Source organism: Mus caroli, chromosome 5 (assembly GCF_900094665.2).
Source record: "Mus caroli chromosome 5, CAROLI_EIJ_v1.1, whole genome shotgun sequence".
In the NCBI taxonomy this organism is placed as follows: domain Eukaryota; kingdom Metazoa; phylum Chordata; class Mammalia; order Rodentia; family Muridae; genus Mus; species Mus caroli.
Window position 1 is genome coordinate 136,554,530 of NC_034574.1, and position 19,003 is coordinate 136,573,532.

A 19,003-nucleotide genomic window follows, 5' to 3' on the forward strand; every position below is an offset into this window, starting at 1 on the left:
GTTAATCTCACATTGCAGATGAAGATAATAGAGCAAGAGAAGGAAATTGAAGAACTAAAGAAGCAACTAAGCCTCCTGTCTCAGGACAGAGGGCTGAAGAGATGAGAGGGAAAATGGGGCCTACCCTGTGGCCTGAGTTATGCTGCCAAGCATGTGAAAGTGGACTTGCATTACAGTCAATAGGAATGTACATTTCCAACCCTTAGTGAGGACAGGTGTGACTCCCAGTTGTACTGAGAAAACCTATGTAAAGACTTAAAAGGACCCCAGCTTCCTTTTCCTCAACCCTTCCATGACCCAAGACTGGACTAAATTAAGCCTCTTCCTCCCACCTTCTCCAAGTTGTGATTCCTCAGTTTCCTATTCAAATGTTACTCCCACCCGGAACCTATTTTTTTTTAAGCTCTGTCTATTGGCCATCCTGCCTTCCTTCCCGAGGGCTGTACTACAGAATCAGTGCTCCCTCCCCACACCTGCTTGCCCCAGGATGACTGCCAGCCTGGCTGCTGTTGCTGTGGCAGCTGCAAGTCTTGCCTGGTCCTTCTGTACTGCTGCCATGGCCAGTTACCAGGACACTTGATCACTCCTTGGCTCAAAATGTCTGTGGGCTCTGTACTGCCTGGAACGTCAGAGTTCTGCTTCGTAGCACTGTGCGCTCTTCCGGCCCTCTGTTCTTTCCACTTGGCATCATCCTGCAGCTTGCCCTAGAGTGATCTCAGCAGCTAAAATGTCTTCTACCTTTATTCTGTATAGTCTCCCACGATTCCCACGTTTCCTCCTTAAAGCTTCAACTCCCCAAACCACCTGAAATTCTCAGCAATCTCTGATGCCATAAAGTGCCTGCTCCTGGCTGGCAGTCATCTCAGTGCATTGCACTTGGTTTTACTCACTTTAAAATAAAATAAACTCCATAGTGATATGGTACTTTATTGGACAAGTCCTTTTCTGACAACAGACTGGAAGCCGTACCATTCTTCTGTTGAACCCTGCAAGACAAGCTGCTCGAATTCACTTAAGGAGTTGGAGGGCAGTGCTGAAGGGGGCCAGGTTTTCACAGGACTTAAGCCACCGCTGCACATTGGTGGGTGCTGCCCCACTGCTGCCCCCAGTCTGCTGGAGCACAGACCACAGCACCACATCTGCCACAGTGAGCTCATTCCCAACCAGCCACGGGTTCCTCCCCAAAGCGGAGTTCATAGAGCGGAAAACGGCCGCTTTTTCTTTACTGCTGCCTTCTCGAAGCTGAAACATGGCGATATCCACCCAGCTATCGATGAGGGTTAGGGTGACAGCATTATGCTTCTGGCCAAACAGAGAGAACAGGAAACGTGCGATGTTCCCTTCTCCTTCAATGGGGCACATGGTTTGTACACTGAACTTCATCTGTGTCTTGGGCACTGCAAAGGAAAAGACCACCAGATTCAGTGTGTCCTGTGTGGAAGAGGGAACTCATCACATTCATGAACTGATAGCAAGATCATCTTCAAAAACATGACCCAACATCTGTAATACGCAAGAGCCTTTAGGTTTTCTGTTTGCTTGGTTTCTCAAGACGGGGTTTCCCTGTGTAACCGTGGCTGTCCTAGAACTCAAGAGATATACCTGCCTCTGCCTCCCAAGTACTGGGACAAAAGGCGCGCGCCACCACTGCCTAGCTGAGCCTTTAGTTTTTACATTTTTGTTGTTTCTGAGACAGTCTCCACTATGTTTCCTTGGCTTGTTCAATAGATCGCCTGGCCTGGAACTCAGATCCACTTTCCTCTGCTTGCTAAGTGCTGGGATTAAAGGTGCATGCCACACCAGCTTCTAAGTGCAACCTACTCCCTTCAAAAAGTGATCAAGGCCCAGTGAGATGACTGTGGGTACAGGCTCCTGAATTCAGTTCCCAGGGCTTATAAGCAGAACGCAGGACAACGTAGAAGACTTGTTCCTGACCTCTACAGGATTGCTCCCACACACAACACAATGTATGCTTAAAAACAATTTATAAGTGACTAGCCCTTTCGGCTTTTGTGTTTATAATGGTTTTCATCAAGCCAGACAGAACTCAGACCATCAATTCCATCCCCTTGCCATTAACTTTGGAGGCTACAGCCCAGAAAGAAACTAGATGTTCCATTGATTGCCCAGGGCAAGGATCTCTTCACTCTGGCCATGAGGCTGAGGGAGATAGCACTGGGTGGCTCAGCATAAAGGTGCATGTGCATAATTCTCTTTCTCTGGAAGCTGAGATAAGAAAATCAAAGGCCAGAGTTTGAAGCTAGCTTGGGTTATGAATTGAGATACTGTCTCAAAATAGGACAGGTAGCACTGAACGGGTGACAGGCAATAATGTGTTTCTACCTAAATGAAGCTCAGGCGGGAGAGGCATTTCTCTGTGGAACAATGAATAAATGATACCCTGCTGTCCTTTATAGGTCAAACAGAAAGACACTGTTGGTGTTCCTTTGGTGAGTTTTTTAAATATGACCAGTGGGGCGGGATAGCTACTATTCCCTTGGTTTGCCAGGTTGCACAGGACCCCTTCCTCCAAGGCTCTGCTTCCCTGGAATTGTCTCCCTGAGCAAGCCCTCATTCAGAACACTGAGAGTATCTGGTCTCAGACTTACCTCCCTCTCCAGTGGCCCCACAAGCTGGCTAGACGTGGAGAGGATCTTGCCCAACAATCGGCTGTAGTTAGTGCTGTGGATAGTCCCACACCTTTGCTGCCTAAGTAAGTTCAACCCAGTCCCACATTTACCATTCTTCCAAATCAGAGTGAAGCCCAGCTGATACTCGTGGCGGGACTGCTTCCTAGCCTGCTCCCCGAAGCACTTGACAAGATTCTCAGGTACATTCTTGACAGACGAATGTGTGTGCACAGTGGACAGGACCCTGTAGCGTTCACAGAGCAGCCTGTGCAGCACAAGCAGGGACAGTGGTGGGGAGGCTGGGTTTGCGTTGATCACAATGTCTTTCAGCGCCCCATAGTCCTGAGGGAGAGACCAAAACACTAAAGCCAACAAAAGCCAACTGGCCAGGCAAGGTGGCGCACACCTTTAATCCCAGCAGTCTGGAGGCAGAGGCAAGTGGATGAGGCCCAGGTCAGCAAGGGCTACAAAGAAACTGTCTTGAAACAAAAGGGCCATCTGTGTTCACAAAGGAACTAGGTACTATATCTCCCACAACTTCAGGGTCTGATTGAGTCTCAAATCCCACTTAAAGATGCTGCTGTGACCCCACTTGACAGCTGGAGAAACTTGAGTCCTGGGGAGGCAAGCAGGTTATCCAAAGTCACTGAGCTAAGTAGGAAGTGCTGATGGACACAAGCCTGAGGTCAACACTTTCTAAAAGAGGTAGGAGGATCAGGAATTGGAGACATTCATCTATAAAGTGAGTCTGGGGCCAGCCTGCGCAACATGAGAACCTATCTCAAAACAACAAAACCCAGAATTGAGAAGACAGCTCGGTCTGTAAGGTGCCTGCCCTAAAACATAAGGACCTGAGGTCAATCAATCTTCAAACCCAGGTGAAAAGCATGCTTGCAATCCCAGAGCTGAGGAGGTGAACAAAGGCTAGTCTGCAGGTCTGGCCAGCCAGGTGCTGGTGAGCTTAGGTCAGTAAGAGACTGACAACCACATGAGCATCAGCCGAGAAAATGCCTCAGTCTGTTCTCAGGCCGTCACATGACCCTGCACACACACAAAACACACAAGAGTGGGATGTGGGCTCCTGGTTCAGAGTTTTGACTTCACCCTCCACACCATGTCAGCCTTCCCAGCACACAGTCAGCCAGCACCCTGGCTGTGCATGTTTCCTGACTCGCCTCCTCAGGGTCTGGTCAGGTCTTGGTTGCTTCCTCAGTGCATGAAAATATGCAGGAGAGAGAAGGCAGGAGACAAGACAAAGTGTGGCAGAGGCACCAAGGCTGTCAGAGCTCTGGGCGAGTCACTGCAGCACTTGCACCCTAAGGTGTCTACACTGTATTGTTAGAGTTCTAGAGATTACTTATGCGGCTTCTTGGCCTACTCCACTGCTGGTCCTCTAAGTTGAGTCCTATAAACTTCAATCATAAGTGCTAGCTGATACATTCATTTTCTGTAGTAGCACGAGAGTTGCTGCTGACCTCTCTCCAGCTCCGACAACCTATCCTTGATAGACCAAACTTAAGCACTGGAACTGGCTCGTTGCAAAATACTACAACGAGGGAGGTGAGATTTTTATATCTGTGTAGCCAGGGCATTTCCTCAAAAAGAGTGGGGACACTTCTGCTCTATCTAGTGGCATCTAGAATATGCTGGGATGCCCTTTCCTCCCAGGGCTTAGAGGTAGCTGACACAGACTGGGACAACAGGATGCTGGGACTCTAGACCTCCCTTTTCTGCCCTCTCCTCTCTCTCTGTTTACCCCTCACCATACCAAGAGGCCTTATAGCTCTGGGTGTAATTGCTCCATTTATTTTTTTGAGCCAGGGTCTCCTGTAAGCTAGAACTCATGATCCTCTTAGCCCAGCCTCGAAGCACTGGGATCACAGGAGTGACCCCCGCCCCAAACACACACACACACACACACACACACACACACACACACAGCAGCAGCAGCAGCTCTAGGTGCAGTCATTTAGAGAAGAAAGAAAACAAGTGCTTTGCTCCACCTCTGAGAACTACAAAGCCAAGCCACTGGCCCCATGTTTTGGCACTCATAGACATCTGGTTTCTCACCTTTCCAAGCACGGAATTCAAGTCCAATGTGTTTGTGGCTAAAGTTGTGGGCTCATCAGCTTGCAGGATGTTGGTTACGTCCAAGTCCGCATCTGGGGTGTGAATCATCTTTGAAAGGCCATCGACTGCTGCCTTCAACTCATACAAGCGTTTTAAAATATCATCTTGGCGAGATTCAAGGGCTTGCAAAGAAGGCTCGGATGTTTCCTAAAGTTAGTTTATCACCAAATTAGTTTGCCACCAAATTTCCGCTGTCTAAAAACACACGGCTCAGTATATAAAAGGTGTTTTACTGGCAGTCCTGACAATGCATTCCATCACCCAGGCCTCTGGCCTCCACATGCATGCTATGGTAGGCAACCTCCTCCCCACCAAAACAAATATATACATAGACATAGACATAGACATATATATATATATATATATATATATATATATGTATGTATTTAAGTTCAAACTCTATGAAGCAACAGCACTTCCTTTCCTCCAATCCAAGGGGTCCTGCAAACTTATCCACAAGTTTCTCTACAACATGGAAGACATATGACTGTGAAGTCGTCCTCTCTGGGGTTAGGAGAACTTGTTGCTCTTCCAAAGGGTGCAGGCTGGTTCCCAGCACCTACATCAGGAGGTTCACAACTGACTGCAATTCCAGGTCCAAGAGATCTGACCCCTGTTTTGGTTTCCACAAGCACCCACACACAGCATTCACTCAGACATGCAACATACACATAAATATGAATAAAAATAAATCTTAAAAGAGAGTTGATCCCCTACTTCAGGTAAGTTAGATGGAGAAAAGGAAAGAAAATGAGAACAAAGCACTAGCCCTCCTCTCACCCTTTGCTTTTGAGAGACAGTTTCACTGTATAACCTGCAACTCACAGTCCTGTTTCCGCTTCCAGCTGCTGGGATGACAGATGTGCACCACTATGCCTGAAACAAAACCGACTCTTCTAAAATAAAGGGAGAGTCTTTGTTATGTGTTGTTCAGGATGGCCTCGGGCTTCTGGGCTCATGTGATCTTCCTAGGTAGGCCTCTCATTGTACCCAGAATCCTTTACTATCAATAACAGGCTAATTAAAAATACTTGGTTTAAGTCATGGATACTTATAATTCCAACATTTGGGAGGTTGTGGCAGGAGGATCAAGAGTTTACTGCCTCAGCTGTTGCATAGCAAGTTCGAGGCCAGCATGGACTACATGAGACACTGTCTCAACCACACACCTTCAAAGATTATGTCTGAATGAGCAGACAAAAGATGGAGGAGGACAATAGAAAATAATTTATACAAAGAAAGGGGAGAAAGGACCTCAAGGTTTTAAAAATTATTTTTATGTGTATAGGTGTTTTGCCTGCATGTCTGTCTGTGCATGTGTGTACCACCGTGCCTGGAGGTCAGCAGAGAGCATAGGATATCCTGGAAGCAGGATTACAGTCAGTTGTAAGTCTCTCTATGGGTTCTGAAAACCAAATCTAGGCTCCCTGCAAGAGCAAAACGTGCTCTTAAGCAGCGAACCATCTCTTTCAGCCTGGAACTCAGGCTTTGAAGCACCCTCCAGTTTGGAAGCGTCTCCCTGGAGCAAGTGCTCCCAGGGAAAAGTGATCAAGTGTGCACACTGCTTTAAGGCAGCACTGGCATTCTCCTATCTCGGTCATCTGGAGCAGTCACTACTGAGAGAGTAACTCCACAGAGAGCCAACAGCTCATCCTTTGTACCAATGCATCCTCTTTGCCAAGTACAGTCTGGCATGCATTAAGAAACCAATCACAGTTGTTATAGGCTTTATTTCGTTTTTCTACATTTATTATGTGTGCACACATGACTGGAGGTCAGGGGACAGCACAGGGGAATTGAGTCTCTCCTTCCACGTAGATTCAGGGGTCAAACTCAGACGCTCACTTATGGGGCCAAGACAGTGTCTAGCTGAAGGACCACTGACCCATGTCTGCTCTTGTTTTCATAGTTCCGCAGCTAGACAACTGTTAATATCACCAGGTTCTGAGTTAACCACTTCTCTCCCAGTGGAGGCAAAATAAAGGATGACAAGGGTCAGGAGAACTACCCACAGCAGCATCTCTTTACGTATTTATCCAAAATGCCCCATTTTCTATCTGTTGGAAATCTGGGCTGCGATTATCGGTAGAAAACTGAAGGGGAGGGGAATAGATGGGGGGATGGATGGGGGGGGCGAAGAACGTAAAAGGAAGAGCACGACAACTCCAAAGGTTGGAGGGTAAAGTTTATTGTAGATAAAAGGGAGAGCAGAGGCAGGGACAGCTGGAAGGTCCGGAGTGAACATGGCCAGACTGAGCTGGGAGGTTGGCCAAGAGAGTGGCATAGCCAAATGACTTAGTTATATAGCAGCCAGAGGAGCTGGGGAGAGGGAAGCCCTGCTCAGTCCCAGGGCTGGAGATTTCAGGGTAGGGGATGGGCTAAACCAACCAGGAGGCCCTGTCACTGGTAGAGACTGAGGGATGCTGGGTGGACCTGAGGGCCAGTGTCTGCTTTGATATGTTAAAGGGCACCTCAGTCAGTCATTTGAGACCTAACAAATTTTCGTCTTTAGAAAAAGAGATTGTGGGAGGCAGAGGCAGGTGAATTTCTGAGTTCGAGGCCAGCCTGGTCTACAGAGTGAGTTACAGGACAGCCAGGACTACACAGAAACCCTGTCTCGAAAAACCAAAAGAAAAAGAAAGAAAGAAAGAAAGAAAACGAGATCAAACAATAGTGATAAACATGGTAAGATAATTGTTCTGAGTTAGGCAAGGTGGCACACACTTCTAACCCCAGCACTTAGAAGCTCTTTCTCCACCGGTGGAGAAAGGGCTCAAGATTATCTTTGGCTGTAAGAATCCCAGGACAGCCAGGGCTACAAAGGCACTGTTTCTGCCTCACACCCCCATGGCCAGGAAACACGAAAAAGGACCTCAACTTACTTAGAAACTGGAGACATCCAAATTAAAACTACATTAGGATGTCTCCATTATCCTGCTGGTAACAGCTTAAACCTGTATAACCGCTTTGAAAAAGAACTTAAAAAGTGGAAGGCAAACCTGCCCACTGGGCCAAGAATTCCATTCCTATACAGGCTATTTATGTTAGCTAGTCTATAAATTCCAGTGCCCATGAGTGAGGACGGGGCAGATAAATAAGCGGGGTGTGGCCAGGAACATGATCACTCACTATCGTTATAACAAAATCTTGGACAGCATGCCAGACAACAGAACACATACTATTTTTCCAGACCATCAAGATTATATAGCTTAAGGATAGCCTCCACAACCTAACCGCGAAAACCAACACATAACTACAATAAAAGTCGGGACCTCTTGTGGAAAAGTTAAAGTGGGAAGGATGGGGCACTAAACCCGTCAAACTGGATTATGGTAACCCTGGGATCGTTCTGAAAATTCCTCGGAATGAGCATTTTTCGTGTTGTTCACTTTTCTGTGCGCCTGGAGATCGTGACAGGAACCCACGGCAGCACTAATCTAGGTGGATTTTGTCGGACCCGGCCGCAGAAGGGACCGGGACCCTACGCAGACACAGCGCCGGCGCGCTAGACGGGACGAGGGATAGGGCAGGGTGCGGCGCGGCACGAACGGCGCCTGCGCACTAGGCAGGGGCCGCACGCTCCTACCTGCACGTGGCCCGCGTCGGTGGCGGGGCTGGTGGTCTTGCTGTGCACGTTGGGGAGCCGGTACATGCAGGTTGGAAGCTCTACACGCAGAGGTGCGCTGCCTCCATGATAGGGCTTTACCTGGTACATCGGCATGGTGGGAACCCAAGGAAGGTAGCGGGCGAGGGACAGGAACGCTCAGAAGCCACCCAAGGCCACCTCAGACAGCAGCCGCCTTCTTTCTGACTCTGCTGCTGGCGTTCCGGAAAATGAAGTCCCCGAGCTTTCATTGGCCGGGCTGGTCTAACGTCACCAACTTGACCTTTGAGTTGGCCAATCACCGGTAAGGAGGTCTTGGCATGCCTTCGCTAGCCCGCCCGGAAAGGGCGGACCATATGTCAAAAGCAACCAATGGGTGGCCCAGGAGACGCGTCTTTTCCCGAGAGCGGCAGCGCCAACTCTCCGGCGGTGACTGTGACTGGAGGAGTCCTGCATCCATGGAGCAAACCGAAGGCGCGAGGTGAGCTGGGCTTGTGGTCTCCGGGCGCATTCTTTAGAGTTCCCGGTCTCTGGAAAGGACCGGAAGTGGCTGAGGCGCGAGAGGGGCAAGCTCGCGGACTGGACTGGGTCCTCTGTGAGGAAGCTAGTTCCTCGGCGTCCTCCCGCCACAGGCCGTGCACCTGAAACCCAGCATGAAAATAAGTCGCCGTAGACAAAATTCGTGTCCTCTGTTTGTTTATTTACTTATTTATTGATTGAGTCTTTATTTTTGAAGACTTGGAGAGTGAGGCTTAAAGGCTCACGCTGATCTTGCAGTCGATAGGATTTTTAACTTTTATTATTATTGCGGTGCTTCTGTGCGTTTGGTGTCGTGTTCACAGGCGGCATCCTAACAGTGAAGCACATCTTCGAAGGCCAGCACAGTTACGTGCGGTGACAGATTTGTAAATGCAAATTTGCTGTCTGTATTTTAACGTTGTGATTTCCCCAGAGATCCTTTGCAGTTAGAACGAGTGCAAGTGTTTGTTTTGGTTTTTTGAGGTAGTGCTTTGAACTCGGGACCCTCCTACCTCAAACACCCGAGTCCTGTGATAACCAGCGAGGTTCTGTGCAAGGTAGATTGAAGAGAAAAGGGGTTGGTTGGTTTATTTCACCAGGGTTTTTGGAAGTCTAGTATATGTCAGACCATATGGAAAATACCCTAAAATTGTTACTGCAAGGATGCACCTGTGTTCTGTTATACTTTAATGGAGCAGTTCATAGCGGGGAAACTATTTTTACTGTGACTAAACCGTAGGGGAATTAGTGATAGTAGATTGGGACCTTGTCATTGCTAGACTTCAAACTTCAGATGATAGGCAATGAGCACCACTCAAAATTTAAACCTGAAGATTTTTTTCGACTGGATTTGTAATTGCAAAAAGAAATTGATGGGAATCAAGCCATACCTATAATCCGGGTAGGAACAGGCTCAGCAGGAGTTCATAGTTCCCTTTAACGACATAGGGAGTTTGAGGGTGCTCTGGGCTACCTTTGAACCTGTGTTAGAGTGAACAAAACTGGTGGTAGCAATCAGGATAGACTGGAGACAGAAAGGCGATTACACTCAGAAAGCCCAGACAGAAAGAGACTTAACCCGTTCACTGAGTGTGGTCGTGAGATGGGACTATCATTTGGAGGCTGAGAATGAACTCTTGTCTCAAACATGAGCTCAGAGGACGTTCATCAGAGCAGTGTAAGCAGCATGGATAATTAGACTTTTCAGTTTCAATTTTAACTACCTATTAAACGAATGTTAAAAGATTGGCGAGCATTCATATCTGCAAGTGAAATGAATGTGTTCATATAATGAATGAATGGGTTAGGCTAACTAGTTACAGATCAGTCACTTACCAAGATTGAAGTCAGAGTGGAAACACTTTATCTGCTTTGTCTAAGTATAGACTTTGTGTTTTGTGACTGGCTTGTTTTGTTTTGTTTTAGTACAGAATGTGCTAAGGCCATCAAGCCGATTGATGGGAAGTCAGTCCATCAAATTTGTTCTGGGCAGGTGGTACTCAGTTTAAGCACTGCTGTGAAGGAGTTGATAGAAAATAGTGTAGATGCTGGTGCTACTACTATTGGTAAGTTTGGGAAACTTCTTTTTTATAAAGATTAATTTATTCATTTTATATATGTGAGTACACTGTAGCTGTCTTCAGACACATCAGAAGAGGGAGGGCATCAGATCCCGTTACAGATGGTTGTGAGCCACCATGTGGTTGCTGGGAATTGAACTCAGGACCTCTGGAAGAGCAGTCAGTGCTCTTACCTGCTGAGCCATCTCTCCAGCCCATGGTTTGGAAGAGCTTTAAGCAACAAGAAGTAATCATTTATGCTATTTATATAAGAAACGTTACTGGAGCCGGGCGTGGTGGCGCACGCCTTTAATCCCAGCACTCGGGAGGCAGAGGCAGGCGGATTTCTGAGTTCGAGGCCAACCTGGTCTACAAAGTGAGTTCCAGGACAGCCAGGGCTACACAGAGAAACCCTGTCTAAAAAAAAAAAAAGAAAGAAAGAAACGTTACTGGATTATTAGAAAACAAATACTGCTATACAAATTATTTTGATGTTAACAGTTGTGTGAAAGACCTTCCCAGGGGAAGCACAACACACACAACTCCCAACACACACAACTCCCAACACACACAACTCCCTACTGAGAGGGGGCTTCTCGACAGACCGAAGACGTAATGTACCACACTCTAACTTGGTGAATTAATGTGTATGCATTGACAATACTAACAGAAGTATGGATGAGGGATTATTTACGGGATCAATAGTGATTCAAAAGCAGCTGTATTACCAAAATGCCCACACCAGCTTGAGTGATGAGCCCTGAGGCAGCTTTTAAGAAACTCAGCAGTTTAGTCTCATCTTTCCTGGACTTGTGACGTTTATTTACCTCTGGAGTCTCACAAGCCCTCTTGCTCCCGGAGGGAATTTTTCAAATCACGGAAAACTGTTACAACAATGTTGTGCCAGCTATTTAGCTAAAGAATAAGAATTTAATTACAGTGTGTGTAGGCATTGTGCTAAGAATTGTACAAGGAATGTCTTATTTAGTGTGTGGACTATTATGACTTGGGAGTCACTATCTCTGTCATACAGAAGAGAAAACAGAGGTACCAGGAATTTAGTTATACTGAGGCTTTTATAAAACTCACAAAATATGATCCAGGAACTGATTGCAGAGCCTAGCTTTGCTGAGCCATTGCTCCAGCCCGAGCCTGTTCTTAATGACTATGTTAAAAGTATTTCGTTTGAAATAGTAATAATAACAATGATAATAATAAACCAACTATTTAATCTGATCTTATAAGGAGGACTTTCTAAAATAAAACATTCAGGGCTAGGGTTGTGGCTCCATTGTACAGTGCTTGTCTAGCAGGGCTAGGGTTGTGGCTCCACTGTAGAGTGCTTGCGTAGCATTTACGGTATTCTGGGCTTCCGTGCTGCGCTTAGAATGACAGTAGTACCTTTAGTAAAAGTACAGGCATGTCTGCTAAGTTTGCATTCTGTGTTACAGATATTGCCAGCATGTTACCATGGCTTAATCATTAAGAAATAAATATATTGAATTTTTTAGATCTAAGGCTTAAAGACTATGGGGTGGACCTCATTGAAGTTTCAGACAATGGATGTGGGGTAGAAGAAGAAAACTTTGAAGGTCTAGGTAAGATAAATGTTCCTAATGGTAAAGTAGTCGTTTCCACGTGTCTCAGATGTTTGAGTGACACTGTCTTACACCACGTACTGTGATAGATATCACTGAAGACATTTTGGGCCTTTCTGCTCTCTTTCAGCTCTGAAACATCACACATCTAAGATTCAAGAGTTTGCCGACCTCACGCAGGTTGAAACTTTTGGCTTTCGGGGGGAAGCTCTGAGCTCTCTGTGTGCACTAAGGTGATGCATTATTCTCATTGGCTGCCATATGTAACAACTTCTGCAGATCGAGAAGCGTGATGAGAACCCCTCGTTGCTTATGCTTTACTACTGAAGTATCTTCACTCCGAACTTCTAATTCTCTTATCTCATTGCCAACCTAAGGAAATTACTGACATGTGAGAAGTAGAGGAGTGGCATGAAGCAAATCGTGTTGTAGAAAAGTCACCGCCTGTCTCAAAGCACTTCGTAACCGTGAGGGATCACACAGGCCAGGGTTGTAGCTTAGCTGCAGACTGCTTGCCTACAATACATGGGGGCAGCCAGTAGCACTGCAAAAATAAGTAACGATGAAGTAATACATACATGATACATTGTGAGTACCATTAGTTTCAGTCCTTCAGTTTTTAGGGAAAGATTTAATGAAAGCCCTATTTTAATTATGATGAAGCTATATGTTTTATATGTTTGAATTATGTCTTTGAAGACTTTGTACCAGTCCATTAGTAACAAAACTGAGAAATAAAGCTTTGAGAATAGAATTTGAGATGCTTTGTTGTTTTGCAATTCAACCTAAAAAAATGAAATCTTTTAAAAAAAAACAAAGCATTTATAAAACTGTCTCACCATCTTTTAGGGGTTAATCTTATGGTGATTCCTTACTCAGTGAAAACTTTAATTGTCCGAGAATATCACCATTTCAAGAAAGCTTTGAGAGAATGGAAAGTGGAAAAGGTTTCCTATACCTCCCCCTTTTGAGTTCTGTAGGGGTCTCCACACGCAGACTCCTTGCAGTGCTAGGGCCTGAAGCGTGGGTTGAAAGCAAGTGCTAGGAACGAGCTCTGCCTCAGAGCTGCATCCAGCAACCCTAGAGCACCTCTAACTCCTGCTGTCCCTGACTCTCATACAGCGATGTCACTATATCTACCTGTCATGTGTCTGCAAGCGTTGGGACTCGACTGGTGTTTGACCATAACGGGAAAATCACCCAGAAAACTCCCTACCCCCGACCTAAAGGAACCACAGTCAGTGTGCAGCACTTATTTTATACACTACCCGTGCGTCACAAAGAGTTTCAAAGGAACATTAAAAAGGTAAATTCACCATCCCAGTCTTCACAAGTTTTGCTAATGTAGCATATGATTTAAAAAATTTAAAAATTAAAAATTTAAAAAATGCTAATGTACCATATGATTTAAAAAAATTGTCTACAGAGTGTGTTGCCCAGCTCTTGGGAGGCAGAGGCAGGCAGATTTCTGAGTTCAAGGCCAGCCTGGTCTACAGAGTGAGTTCCAGGACAGCCAGGGCTATACAGAGAAACCCTATCTCGAAAAACCAAAAAAAAAAAAAAAAAAAAGATATTTATATCAGTTAATTTTTTTCCTTTAATTTAAATATATATTTTAAAATTATGTATGGTCTGGGCTTGTCAGCGCCTACCTTTATCTCTTGAGTGGGGGTACTACAGGTGTTTACCACCATGCCCAGCTGTTTTGTTTTGAAACATGCTTTTTAAATTATTTGGGGACTGGAGAGATGGCTCAGTGGTTAATTGTCAATTCTGCAGGCCAGTCTTTTGGGGGCATTTTCTCAGCTGAGATTTCCTATCCCAAAGAACTCTGTCCTGTGTCAAGTTAACAGAAACTTTGCAGAACAAGTCAGTAAGTAAGCATGATAACTACTGCGCTCAGCCAGTGAACATTTTTTAAAGTAGGACTTATATGTTTATGGCTAGTCTCTATAGAAGGATAAAATTTCTTATAAAAAAAATCAAATAAAAGAGCCAGGATGATGGCACACATCTATAATCCCAGATTCAAGATGTATGGGCAGAAAAAAAAAAAAACTCAAATTGTAGGGCCATCTTGAATTATATACAGAAATCATGTCTTAAAAAACAAGAAGACTAAATTTCCAAATGAAGCATTCTAAATTCAAAGGACATGCATTTGTTGTTTTAGATTTTGAGAGAGAGTTCCACTTTGTTGTCTAGGCTGGCCTGGATCTCATGGCCTTCCTACTTGACTCCTGAATTTCTCGGGTTATAGGTATGCCCCACCCACCTGGCTAGAAATGTACTTTGTATGTGTGTGTGGGATGTGTATGTGCATGTGGAAGCCAAAGGTCAGCATCTCGCGTCTTCTGTCACTTCCACCTTATTTTTGGAGTCACAGTATTCCTAACCCTGGAGTTCATGAGGTTTAGTAGACTGGCTGGCCAGCGAGTTTCAAAGAGCCTCCAATGTCCACCTTGCCAGGGCAGCAATTCCAGGTGTGTCCCACTATACCCAACAGTTTCACATGAGGCTCTGGTACTCATACTCGCTCGGCAAGCATTTTACTGACTGAGATAGCTCCCCGGCCCCTAGGATGTACTTTTTAATGATGGAGCACCTGCAGACCTGCCAAAAATAAGAAGACTGACTAGAAGCCAGAGCCAAGTTTTTTTTTTTAATTAATTAATTTATTTATTATATGTAAGTACACTGTAGCTGTCTTCAGACACTCCAGAAGAGGGCATCAGATCTCATTACGGATGGTTGTGAGCCACCATGTGGTTGCTGGGATTTGAACTCTGGACCTTCGGAAGAGCAGTCGGGTGCTCTTACCCACTGAGCCATCTCACCAGCCCCCAGAGCCAAGTTTTACTTCACAGCATTCATAGGGACGATTCTGCACAGATCCTTGTGTCAAAGATTTGTCCCTTATTTTATTTTCAAGACTGTGTAGAACCCTGAGTCAGATGTTGTAAGTTTAGCCATGCAGTTCCTGTAAGATCATATTAATCTTGAGTCTTGTGTTTCTCAAACAGGAGTATGCCAAAATGGTGCAGGTCTTACAGGCCTACTGTATCATCTCAGCAGGCATCCGTGTAAGCTGCACTAATCAACTCGGACAGGGGAAGCGGCAACCTGTGGTGTGCACAAGCGGCAGCTCTGGCATGAAGGAAAATATCGGGTCTGTGTTTGGCCAGAAGCAGGTAGGGGCCAGCCAGCTACTAGAAAATGTTTGATTTTCAGATTTATTGTTTTAATTGTGTGCATGTGTGTGTAGGGGGTGGGTAGACACACGGGAGTGCTGCTGCCTGCAGAGACCAGAGATGGTGGATCTCCCTGGAGCTGGAGTCACAGGGGACTGAGCACCTGACATGAGTACTGGGCGCTGACTTGGGTCCATTGGAGGAGTGGGTGCTCTTCACCCCTCAGCTGGCTCTTTTTTTTGTTTGTTTTTTGTTTTTCGAGACAGGGTTTCTCTGTGTAGCCCTGGCTGTCCTGGAACCCACTCTGTAGACCAGGCTGGCCTCGAACTCAGAAATCCCCCTGCCTCTGCCTCCCAAGTGCTGGGATTAAAGGCGTGCACCACCACGCCTGGCTCCTGAGCTGTCTCTTTAGCCCCCGAGAAGTGGGTTTTTTTTGTTGTTACTGTTTTTGGGTTTTGGTTCTAGTGATTGTAGCAGGTTTTGTTGTCCTTCACAGAGACTAAAGTCCAAAAAGATATATTTAAGTACCCTATAGCTAAAATTAGTGTCTGGGAGCTAAAGATTTTTAAATTTTATTTATTTTTCTTTTTTTAAAAAAATACTTATTTATTTATTATATGTAGGTACACTGTAGCTGTCTTCAGACACTCCAGAAGAGAGCATCAGATTTCCTTATGGATGGTTGTAAGCCACCATGTGGTTGCTGGGATTTGAACTCAGAATCTTTGGAAAAGCAGTCGGTGCTCTTACCCGCTGAGCCATCTCACCAGCCCTAAAATTTATTTTTTAGAAATGAAATACTATATCCTGTCTCTCTCTCTGAAAAACATAGTGTCATCAAGTAGGAGCTTGGTGATTCATTTTTCTAGTAAAGAAATGGAAGTCATTATAGCACTGTAAAATAAATAGTTGTCATCAGGCTTTTTTGGATCTGTGTGTGTGCGCGTGCGAGTGCGCACAAGCAGGCACACGCTCTTAATGAGACATAGCTTACCCTGGAAAGAAACCATATTTCATCTTCCCTGAAGTTTGGTGCTACTGCCTTAAGAAGTAACCATTACTCTTGGTGTCTTTCAGTTGCAAAGCCTCATTCCTTTTGTTCAGCTGCCCCCTAGTGACGCTGTGTGTGAAGAGTACGGCCTGAGCACTTCCAGGACTCCACAGAACCTTTTCTAGTGAGTACACAGATTGCTGCCCGGAAAACCACAGCCAGCCTTTCTGAGAGGGTTGTTTGTTTGTGGTTTTGTTTGTTTGAGTAGTGATTTTCAGGTGTAAACTGATTGTGTAGAGCTAAGAAAGAGTGAATAGTAAATATTATGGCTTAATTCAGACAGTAGGGTTTTCTGTTAGTCTACTTTATTTTCCCAGTGCAGGTCTGGTCTATATTGGTTCTTTCTACACTTGTGTCTTGGCTTATCATAAAGTTGCAAAGATGGTGTTGTAATCTGCTCTCTATTGCTGTGTTAAATACCTGACCAAAAGCAGCTGGGGGAGGAAAGGGCTTATTTCTCCTCACAGCTAAAGTTATCCAGGGAAGTCAAGGCAGGAAGTAAAGTGGAGACCACAGAGGAACACTGCTTACTGCCTCGCTTCCCATGAATTGGTCAGTTTGCTTATCCACCCAGGCCCACCTGCCCAGGTCAGCACCACCCGCAGTGGGCTGGGCTCTCCCACATCAGTCATCAGTCAAGAAACTGCCCCACAGATGTGCCCATGGGCCAGTTTGATGGACAGTTTCTCACTTGACAGTCCCTCTTTTCATGTGACTCTGGTTTGTTGACAAGAACTAGGCACCTCAGATGGACACACCTATGCGGGAAGGTGTTTTACCTTTTCCCACAGTCCTGGGCTGGGCTCATGCAGAGCAAGACATTCTACAACGCCTCACATACCTTCATATAAGTTAATGTTTGCAAATGAAAATATTAGTTATAGTTTTAATTTTATACTTATAGAAAATGAGTTCTTTTTACTCATTGTCTCTTTGTGTGTGAAAATTATACAAAGAAGGCTGGCTGAGTAAGCAGATTTTGTTTGCATACATGTGTGTGGAGATCAAAGATCCAATTTCTAATGTCATTGTTCAGACACTTTTCACCATTTTTTCTTTTTCTTTTCTTTATTTTCTTTCTTTCTTTCTTTCTTTCTTTCTTTCTTTCTTTCTTTCTTTCTTTTTGGTTTTTCAAGACAGGGTTTCTCTGTATAGCCCTGGCTGTCCTGGAACTCACTTTGTAGACCAAGCTGGCCTTGAACTCAGAAATCTTCCTGCCTCTGCCTCCCAAGTGCTGGGATTAAAGGCATGTGCCACCACTGCCCGGCCACCCAGTTTTTTCTTAAAGATTTATTTATTTATGTATTTTACAAACATAAGTGCTCTGTTTGCATGTATGACTTCATGGCAGAAGAGGGTATCAGACAGAAGAGGGCGTCAGATCCCACTACAGATGGTTGTGAGCTACCATGTGGGTGCTGAGAATTGAACTCAGAACCTCTGGAAGGGCAGCCAGTGCTCTTAACCACTGAGCCATCTCTCCAGTGCCCTCACCTTATTTTCTGAAATGGGATCTCAGCGGCCTGGATTTCATCAAGTGTGCTAGACTGGCTGGTCAGTAAGACCTAGATATGTGTCTGCCTCCACCTCCAAAGCACTGGAGTTGCAAGTGTGTACCACCCTGCCTGAATTGTTTTAACCTGGATTCTGGAGACTAATCAGGCTCCAGTGTTTATACAACAAGCATTTTACCGACGAGTTAGCTTGCTTTCTTTTTTAACAGGGTAAGGATACGTGACTGCGTCTGTTCATGTGGGATTTGCCCTGATGAGTGGGTCACCAGCTGTTCTATTCTGACTTGATTTTTAAGAATGTGGCCTGTGCTAAGCTGGATACCATGGCACACACTTGTAATCCTAGCACTCGGGAGGCTGAGGCAGTACAATCATGAGATCATGAACTGCACGGGGAGACTCTGCCTCAAAGGGGAAAACATGTCATGTGTTGTTATTCTCCTTTTCATGCCGTAACTGTCCTTCCTGTATTTCTTTGACAGCGTTTCAGGCTTCATTTCACAGTGCACACATGGCGCCGGGAGGAGTGCAACAGACAGACAGTTTTTCTTCATCAATCAGAGGCCCTGTGACCCAGCAAAGGTATTTTTCATTGTCTGTTTGCTTGCTCAGTTTGAGACAGGCTCATGCAGCCCTGTTTAGCCTCAAACTTCACTATGTAGCCAGGACTTCCCTTGAACATCTAACCCTCCTCTACTTCCGCCTTCTGAGTGCTGGGACTGCAGGTGTGGACTGGTGAGGCCTGGTTTATATGGCACTGGTAATTGAACCCAGGGGTTCATGCGTGCAAGGCAGACACCCTACTAACCGAGCTCTCTCTGCATTACTGCATGACTGTCTGATACAGGCAGCTTGCATGGAACTTGGAACTGACACAGAAACATGCTTTAAAATCATTTTATTTGGGAGTTGGAGAGATGGCCCAGGGCTTGACAGCACTGTCTCCTCTTCCAGGGGTCCTGAGTTCAATTCTGAGCAACCACATGTTGGCTTACAACCATCTATAATGAGGTGCCCTCTTCTGATGTGCAGGCATACATACATACAGCCAGAATATTGTATACATAATAAATAAATAAACCTTTTTTTAAAATTATCTTATTTGGGGACTAGAGAGATGGTTAAAAACAGCCAGTGTTCAATTCCTGGCACCCACATGGGGGCTCAAAACTGCCTTTAACTCCAGTCTCAGAGGATCCGATACCTT

The 19,003-nt window shown here is 45.4% G+C and overlaps 3 protein-coding genes across 7 annotated transcripts in view; 2 read left to right on the plus strand and 1 right to left on the minus strand.

Moving 5' to 3' along the window:
- The window catches only part of Eif2ak1 (eukaryotic translation initiation factor 2 alpha kinase 1), a 35,581-nt gene extending 34,657 nt beyond the window's left edge, over positions 1–924 (plus strand). The window contains exon 15 of the mRNA XM_021161984.1: positions 1–924. Coding sequence (XP_021017643.1) covers positions 1–105 — 105 coding nt within the window. The 3' untranslated portion in view covers positions 106–924.
- Aimp2 (aminoacyl tRNA synthetase complex interacting multifunctional protein 2) lies at positions 912–8,605 on the minus strand. Of its 2 annotated transcripts, none has more exons than XM_021161988.1 (4): positions 8,467–8,605; positions 4,701–4,907; positions 2,741–2,972; positions 912–1,397 (listed from the first exon to the last, which is right to left on the minus strand). In XM_021161988.1, the coding sequence occupies exons 1-4, from the start codon at positions 8,479–8,481 to the stop codon at positions 1,009–1,011; spliced, it is 843 nt and encodes a 280-aa protein (XP_021017647.1). In that variant the 5' UTR covers positions 8,482–8,605; the 3' UTR covers positions 912–1,008. The 2 variants fall into 2 exon arrangements, with proteins under 2 accessions (XP_021017647.1, XP_021017646.1); XM_021161987.1 differs by having other exon boundaries at positions 8,347–8,605.
- The window catches only part of Pms2 (PMS1 homolog 2, mismatch repair system component), a 22,177-nt gene continuing 11,665 nt past the window's right edge, over positions 8,492–19,003 (plus strand). For 2 of the 4 annotated variants that reach the window (XR_003836691.1, XM_021162444.2), the window contains exons 1-8: positions 8,492–8,845; positions 10,309–10,448; positions 11,954–12,040; positions 12,171–12,273; positions 13,163–13,346; positions 15,064–15,231; positions 16,309–16,406; positions 18,279–18,378. Coding sequence is in view for 3 of the 4 variants with exons in the window: in XM_021162444.2 (XP_021018103.2) it covers positions 8,685–8,845; positions 10,309–10,448; positions 11,954–12,040; positions 12,171–12,273; positions 13,163–13,346; positions 15,064–15,231; positions 16,309–16,406; positions 18,279–18,378 (1,041 nt within the window). In the remaining variant the exon portion in view is untranslated. The remainder of the gene's footprint in view (positions 8,846–10,308; positions 10,449–11,953; positions 12,041–12,170; positions 12,274–13,162; positions 13,347–15,063; positions 15,232–16,308; positions 16,407–18,278; positions 18,379–19,003) is intronic. The other 2 variants (XM_029477282.1, XM_029477283.1) reach the window with 2 other exon arrangements.

Coding starts and splice junctions, on each gene's coding strand:
- Aimp2 (XM_021161987.1), bottom strand. CDS start 8,481: ATGCCGATGTACCAGGTAAAGCCCTATCATGGAGGCAGCGCACCTCTG. Junction 4,908..8,346: donor CCGACGCGGGCCACGTGCAG/GTAGGAGCGTGC, acceptor AACTAACTTTAG/GAAACATCCGAGCCTTCTTT. Junction 2,973..4,700: donor TGAATTCCGTGCTTGGAAAG/GTGAGAAACCAG, acceptor TCTCTCCCTCAG/GACTATGGGGCGCTGAAAGA.